This window comes from Abrus precatorius, unplaced genomic scaffold (assembly GCF_003935025.1).
Source record: "Abrus precatorius isolate BTA unplaced genomic scaffold, Abrus_2018 Scaffold9, whole genome shotgun sequence".
Taxonomy (NCBI): domain Eukaryota; kingdom Viridiplantae; phylum Streptophyta; class Magnoliopsida; order Fabales; family Fabaceae; genus Abrus; species Abrus precatorius.
In genome coordinates this window covers 15,360,630-15,368,509 of record NW_020874439.1, presented here as the reverse complement: position 1 = coordinate 15,368,509, position 7,880 = coordinate 15,360,630, and the positions used below count along the sequence as shown (strand labels likewise).

General features: G+C 32.6%; 1 protein-coding gene across 1 annotated transcript; it reads left to right on the top strand.

The window, feature by feature from the left end:
* Positions 1-4,278, top strand: LOC113850337 (mitochondrial substrate carrier family protein B). Its single transcript, XM_027480841.1, has 7 exons — positions 1-332; positions 1,182-1,358; positions 1,461-1,607; positions 1,795-1,896; positions 1,994-2,064; positions 2,169-2,236; positions 3,790-4,278. Exons 1-7 carry the CDS (start codon positions 153-155, stop codon positions 4,026-4,028), a joined length of 984 nt encoding a protein of 327 aa, XP_027336642.1. The 5' UTR covers positions 1-152; the 3' UTR covers positions 4,029-4,278.
* The last annotated feature ends 3,602 nt before the right edge of the window (positions 4,279-7,880 follow it).

Sequence of the window (7,880 nt, the reverse complement as noted above, 5' to 3'; positions counted from 1 at the left end):
TTCAAGAAGGAAAGGGTTTATCCTTGACCAAGAAACTTTATTTCTTCAATGTTCTTCCTCTTCACCGCGTGCTCCAATTCAAGCCCTTCCAATGTGAGGTGGTAGAAATTCAAAGAATACGAAGCTCTGTGAATGTGATTGGTTGGGTTGGAATGGAAGCGCGTTTGGGACAGAGAGCCCTCAACACTGATAGTGGCGCCGCCAAGTGTTTTTCCATGGCGCAGAATAGAGAGCAACTCGGAACGCTGCATCAGCTTCTGGCTGGTGGCATCGCTGGTGCCTTTAGCAAAACCTGCACCGCCCCCCTTGCGCGCCTCACTATTCTTTTTCAGGTTTTCTTTTCTAATTAAAAATTAATTAATTTATTTTTTTTCTTAGGAATGTTTTTGGACTTTCTTTTGTCTGCTATGGGATTCCGGAGCTTCGGTTGAGTCTGGGAAATGGATTTTGGTTCTTGGGTTTGTTGCATTTATGATTCAGCTTATTTTTGGAGAAATATTTATTTTCTCTAGTTTTTTGTTGTAGTAGTTGTTCTATTGGGTTTAAAATCTCCTTGAACCAGAGTTTAACCGATTAATAATAATAAAATTTAATTAAAAAAATATTATATCATCAATATAATAAATATTTCAATTGCAAAAAGATTATAATAGAAAATTTTTATTAGCATTAAATTGCGTGATATATTGATATTTCTAATAAAAACTTACTATATGTCTTTCGACAAATGTCAATACTATCGTAAAATTGTATTTTATTAATTGCTTATATTTAATACATAAAAAAACTTTTTCTTCTTTCAGTTTCTGAAAAAAATGCTTTTCTGTGACAAACAATAGCAAAACTGTTCTAGTATATACATATTCCTTATCTATCCTGGTCTGGCTTTCCTGCAATTGTATGATGTTATGTTATGTTATGTTCTTTCATTGTATTGCTTGTTGATGTTAAAATTATGTCACAAATTAAAATTATTCGTGGGTATATGTTGGTACTTGATGTCAATGGTGATTATGGTTGTGCCACTAGTAATAATTGTTGAAGAAATCTTGCTTTTGTAATTTTTTTTAGTGACATTTGAACTTGAAATTTAAGTTGGTTGATTTTGTATAGATTCATCATTCTTCTTTTTGTTTTAATTAGTATTTATCTGACTATTCTACATGTCTTGGCTTTAACAGGTGCAAGGTATGCATTCTGATGTGGCAGCATTGAGCAAGCCAAGCATATGGCGTGAGGCGTCACGTATTGTCAGTGAAGAAGGGTTAAGAGCATTTTGGAAAGGCAATATGGTGACCATTGCTCATCGTCTCCCATATTCTGCTGTCAACTTCTATGCCTATGAACGCTACAAGAATGTAATCTCTAATGTTCTTTCTATAATGTAAGTGGCTCAGAAGATGTGGAATTTATTATTATACGGCTTGAATTAATTTCATCTTCTCTTTATTGTGTTGCAGGTGTTATCTTCTTTGATGGCGGAGAATCTTAGTGGAAATTCAAGTGCAAACCCCTTGGTGCACTTTGTGGGTGGTGGCTTGGCAGGTATTACAGCTGCTTCTGCCACATATCCTTTGGATCTTGTAAGAACACGACTTGCAGCGCAGGTAATTAGAAATTTTTGTGAACTGATAATAATTGGAGACACTTTTCAAGCTTTTATTTGTCTGCATGAGTGACTTCGCTATATTTTACATTATTTTTATTGTTTGATTTAATTGAATCCTATTCATCATTATTCTCTGTTTGCTTTTAACTTGTATATTGAGACTCTTATATTTTGTTCCTTTGCAGAGAAGTTTAATGTACTACAGGGGCATCTCACATGCTTTCAGTACAATCTGCAAAGAAGAAGGTTTTTTGGGTCTGTATAAGGGACTTGGAGCGACATTGTTGGTATGCACATGATGCATATTCATATTCACTTGTTTGATTTCTTACTATCTTGCTATGTTATTATTATTCACATAGCTAATCATTTTGTATGATGCAGGGTGTTGGACCCTGTATAGCTATAAGTTTTTCTGCTTATGAGTTGCTACGTTCTTTATGGCACTCACAAAGGTGAATTTATACTTGCATTCCATGAAATTTAGGAATAGTTTTTACTAAAGGATTACCTTATGCTCACTAACTGGTTTTTAAATTTCTGTTTCTTTCAATTGTAGGCCTGATGATTCTACTGCCGTGGTTGGTCTTGCCTGTGGCAGTCTTTCAGGAATTGCATCATCAACAGGTGGGTACTTGTTGATTGTGGCTATCACTAATCTGAGCATGAATTTCTGGAGTTTTTATATACAGTACTCTGCGTCCAGTGCCAGCTATGATGTTATTGTATTAGATGATTACATATATTAGATGCTCATTTAATTACTTTTTGACATGTGAAAATAAGATTACTGTTGTGAAGCTGGGAAGTTGATAGGCATTTATTTGAATGTCAATTTGGTGCCTTGTTACTGTTCCACTTCCCGTCAAACCATTATCAACTTTTTATGTTTTCTAGTTAAAATGTGCCAGTGCCATATCCTTCCTGCTTTGACTATGCAGTATATACCACTAGTTGGTGCTATTTTTTTATGCGGGGAAGAAAAAGTATTGTGGAATATGAAAATGAGAAGTACCTTTTTGCAGCATGTTGATTTGGTTGGCTTGCTTTCCCTTCTAAGTGATCTCTCATTCTCTATATCTTTCTTCCTTGTTTGATTATTTCTGTTTGAAATGTGGAAATGAATGTGATCAATTTAATCATTTGCGACCTTCTGCTTATACAATTTTGCTGGCATGCTTAAGATTATAATCTCATTCCCATGCATTCCTTCCCATAGAATATTTGGCCACTTGTTTGCAGTATTTTGAAAGGTAGGTAGTAAAAGGTATATTTGTTCTATTCTTCTCTCTCAATTTCTGTACTAACAGTCTAACTCTATGCTAAAACTAATAACAGCTTGTCATACAAGCTCATTAAGGAATGCATTTTGCTAGTTTGTTTATCTTCTTCTTTGACATTGGGTACCAGTCCGATGATTAAACTGTGGCACTCTAAATATTGGAAGAGAAGGGTATGGGTGTAATAGATGTTTAAGAGGTTTGATCTTCTGTTTTCAAAAAATATATTCACATCAATCCATAATTCAGAACTAATCACTTTTCCTAGTTTAGGATAAATAATCATAGCAATCAAAGATAATTCAATCAAAAGAAACTGTCGAACATTATAAATCAGCATTGCCACAATAATTTAGGTACAGTCTCGTGAACAACACCCATCTCAATAGCCAAAAATTAGTATGATTATAAATGAATCAGTAATGACTCTTGAAATACTTGAAAGTGCAGGCCCATTTCTTTTCCCTGTCAGAATCAAATGATTAGGGGTTAACCATTTTGCAAGTCTTGCTGCAAATAGCAGTTCAGTTACCTGTGGCAAACCATGTCAATTAATTATAATGTTATATTATCTGCCTGAATTTTTTTCTTCCCAAACCATGTCATTGGTGTATAAACTATTTTTCTAAGACGATTCAGTTGCTGTTAGAAGTTGTATTCCTAATGGCATGATGTGATGCGCCTTCTGGTGTAAGCTAATTTCTTGCATGAGCATTGGTTAGATAGTGTAAGAATTGTTTCATTGGAAGAATCTACTCTAGTAATACCTTTTGACCTGTGTTGCTAAATAAAATGTCATTTTCCAGAAACTAGTTGGATAATACCGAATTGTATGTTTGGTCTGATTTTTTTCTGGGCATTACCTAAGTTTCTGTTTTTAATGTGTCTTGCAACATGCAGCAACATTTCCTTTGGATCTTGTAAGGCGTAGGATGCAGTTAGAAGGTGCTGGTGGCCGAGCTCGTGTCTATAACACTGGCTTGTTTGGGGCATTTGGGCACATAATTCAAAATGAAGGGGTACGAGGTTTGTACAGAGGCATTCTGCCCGAGTACTACAAGGTTGTTCCCGGAGTGGGCATTGCCTTTATGACTTATGAAACATTGAAGATGCTACTATCAGGCAGTCCAAGTTATTAGCATACTCAATTGCCAAATCTGTGCCATTTACTACAATGCTCTTGGGTTAAGTTTACTAAAGATTACAATTTCAGGGGAATTTGATCTCCTAGAAAATGGTATGCTAGAAAATATCATGGGTAACATTTTCTAGGAAGTTTTGTTGAGAGTTTTGCTGTTATTGCCAGGATTTTTTCTCTGTATAGGCAGTTGTAATCTTAGAGAAGGCAACTATACCCATTTTGAATTTTAGGTTGAAACCATTTTTGTTGCTGATGATTATAAGTCCTAGATAGTAATTACGATTTATTTTAATATCATATGTTACAATTTGAAACACAATTGGAGCATGTTTTCTCTGTTTTTTGCCTTCTGGTCAAGATAATTAGTTCATGGTTGATAATTCAATTTCTTGGTCCAGTAATGACTTAAAAGAGATTGGTTGATAATCCAAACATACTCAAACAGTGTATACCCTTCGGGAAAGATTGTTTCTACTTAATTTAGTGTTATATAATGTGTCAATTTATTTATTTATTTTAATATTGCGCTTAAGAAAGTTTGTAAGGCAAAGTGTGGTGGGGCCTTGGGGTAAGGGATATTGAGAAATTTAATATAGCCGTACCAGGCAAATGGAACTGGTGCCTGTTATCTGAGAATTGAGCTTGGGTCATGACTCTAAAGTCAAAATATAGGAGGGTCGCTCTTTTTGTGTATAGAGGGTGAAACTAATATAAAAGAGATGGTAGCTCTTGTTCTAGCTAGTGGAGGGAATCAGGAAAGTTAGAAGATGGTAGAATGGGAGAAAAATCATGGTTCTCAAAAAATATCTTAAAAAATAGGGTAATGATTAAAGTTCGAGTTTTTGGAAGGAACCTTTGGCTGCGGAGGGTTAAGGCTATATACAATTATCCCAACAAAAGACAGCAACATTAACAAATGTGGGGTTTGAGTGGAGGTGAAAATGGGTTCTTAAGTGGAGGCGATAACCCTTTCAGTAGGACGAGTATTGTCGATGAATTAATACTGGTTATAGTAGGTAAGTGCTCAGGATAAACAATAGGATCAATGGACTTGGCAATCTGATTCATCTCTCTGTGAAATAGCTTACAAGATTCTCTACCCAGAGGTCCAACCACTGCTATAAAAGTTTTTTCAAGCTGTGGGAGTCAAAGGCACTTTAGTCTCTAGTGCTTGCATGGAGGGTATTTTTGGGCTGTGAATCAACAAACGATAATTTAGTAAAACGCGGTATTGATCTATCTAGTCATTCTAGTATTTGAATGATATGTAATATAAATTCAAAATTAGTGAATCATCTATTTTTTCCAAAGTTGCCTTCAAAATATGGATGGAATGGATTCGGAGAACATCTGTCTTACCTATATAATTATCAAAATATGCGTTTTTTTCCTTTCTTTCTTGATACTTGTAATATTATGTTAAAAGGGTTATGAAATTTCTGATCCTAAATATGGACAACTAAAAACAATTTTTTATTTTTTAAATAATGGTTGGCATTCAAGAAGTTATGGATCTTATAAAGGTTAAAGCATGGTTATGGGTAAGGGCAATATGTGAGGTTGGTGGTATGCCTTACTATGCATGAGAATCTAACACGTCTTCGAGTCTTCACAGTTATGGCAAAAGATGAAGAAGTGAGGTGATTTGCTTGGGATGTGTGTTAATTGTATACACTGAATCTTTATGCTATGAACATTTATACTTTTGTATCATAAATTTTTTTAATAAATGAGGTATTTAAAATCAAACTATGTTTATAAGAATGTGATGATATCCTTAAAATAGTAAATATAACTTCTTTTTTTTGTTTCTCATTAGATTTAATTCGGATCTGACCCGGGTTGTCCACTTGGATATGGTAGGTGAGTCTACCACTGGAAATTTTTTATATACACAAGGATTCAAATTTAAGACTTTGTTTAAGCGATATCGAGCTGTTTGTCACTCAAATCAATTTCTATTAGTAGTAAATATAACTTTGTATAATATCAAATAAAAAACTTTTATAAAATCTTACTTAGTAATATTCTTAAAGTTTCATTCAAGTATTATTATTAAGAAAATATAATGTTAAAATTAGTATGTAAGTGAATTAGTGTCTAAGTCTTACAGATCATGGATATGAGTTATGAAATAATCATTTCAATATAAACACGTGATACAACATAGACACAATTGATGTCTAAAATATAGGACACTGATGCACTGTGCATATATATATATATATATATATATATAAAAGAGTTTAAGACAATGTCGTCTTATACAGAAGGAAAGAAATGAGAAAGTTTTAGAGATGAAATGTAAACATGTAGAGGAAATATTTTTTAATTTTTTAACCAATTAGACTAGAATTATTACTTAATTAGGTCAAATTCAACTTTAATAAGTCCATAAATTGAGCCATACTCATTAAGATTTTACTTTTTTTATTGATTTAAAATTCTTTGATTTTAATCTATTAAAATTTTTCACTAATATTCCAAAAATTTTAAATTGTTTAAAATTAAAAATTTAATAAAAAAGTTTAACTCATAAAATTGTAATTTTTTTCAAAAAATAATTATTCCCTTAAAATATTTCATTTAAATACTCTCTAAAAAGGAAAACCAAATGATCACTTAGTAAAGTCCACGTGTCATTAAATATGAAAGAACCCCGTATACATCAATGGCATATGGTAGAGATGGATGTAATTTTTGGAATGTGTTAATTATCAGCTTCATCAAATAAACATGTATTAGTGGAATATAAAGCATAGCATAGTATGTTTTATGCTGCATGACACCTATTACAATAACATGTTCTTATAGGCCCCAAGATCTCCACAAGAAAATCATTTTTTGAGAACATGAATTTTACTAAATTAGATATTCACTCCATCCATCCATCCAAGCATGCATAAATTCACTAGCATTTTGAGGAGTTGTTCCTGCAGCTCCTCTCCAGCTTCATTTAACATTGAAATATCATAGCTATAGAGAAGCATAAGGAATCAGCTTCTTGCAAACACAACTTACTTTACATTTTCTTCATTTAGGGATATGAACAGTACCCAATTCTCAATATTCTACTGCAATGTGTTGTCTCATAGTATATCCCTTTGATTAGGGAGGGTGGTAATTGTTGGAAGCATTTTACTTCCTAGCTTTCCATGTTGGTTGGACCAATATTAAAAGAAAATAAACTGGGGGCAAAAAATTAAAATAATTTTATGAGTAGTTAGCAAAATCCCAAAATTTAAGAGACAAAATTGAGAGTAATTAATAAACAAAAAAATAAATGAAGTGTCATGATATACAAACCTCTGCTGCCAGATCTACAAGTTTGAACTTTTGAAGTAGCTAAACATTGGTATTTGGGATTTTGATAAATGTTGTGGATTTAAATTTTCTTATTTTTTAAAATCATTCATGATTTAACTCTTCAAAATAAATAATATACTTAATGAAAAGAACAATATAATTTTGTAATTCAAAATTAAATAACTTAATTCAGTGCAAGCTAGTTAAGACAATGTTAAAGAAAGCAGGTTTTACATATAACAATTTTTAGAATTTTAGGAATATTATTAATTTCTTTTACTAAATATTAGGAATCCTAATCTATTTTTCCAAATTTTAATGGTCTTCCCAATCACTTTAATTAAAAATGCAAGTTTTGATTAATTGAATATGAATATAGTTCAAACTTATTCTTATGAAGCACTTTCAAAATTTCAGCAGCAGCCAGAATCTCCTCTCTTCTAACTATTCTGAAGTTACAGAGTGTAATGTGGAACAATTTACAAATCCAATGCTTAATTCTATAAGCAATATTGAGACAAAGAACAATGTGATTAATGATACA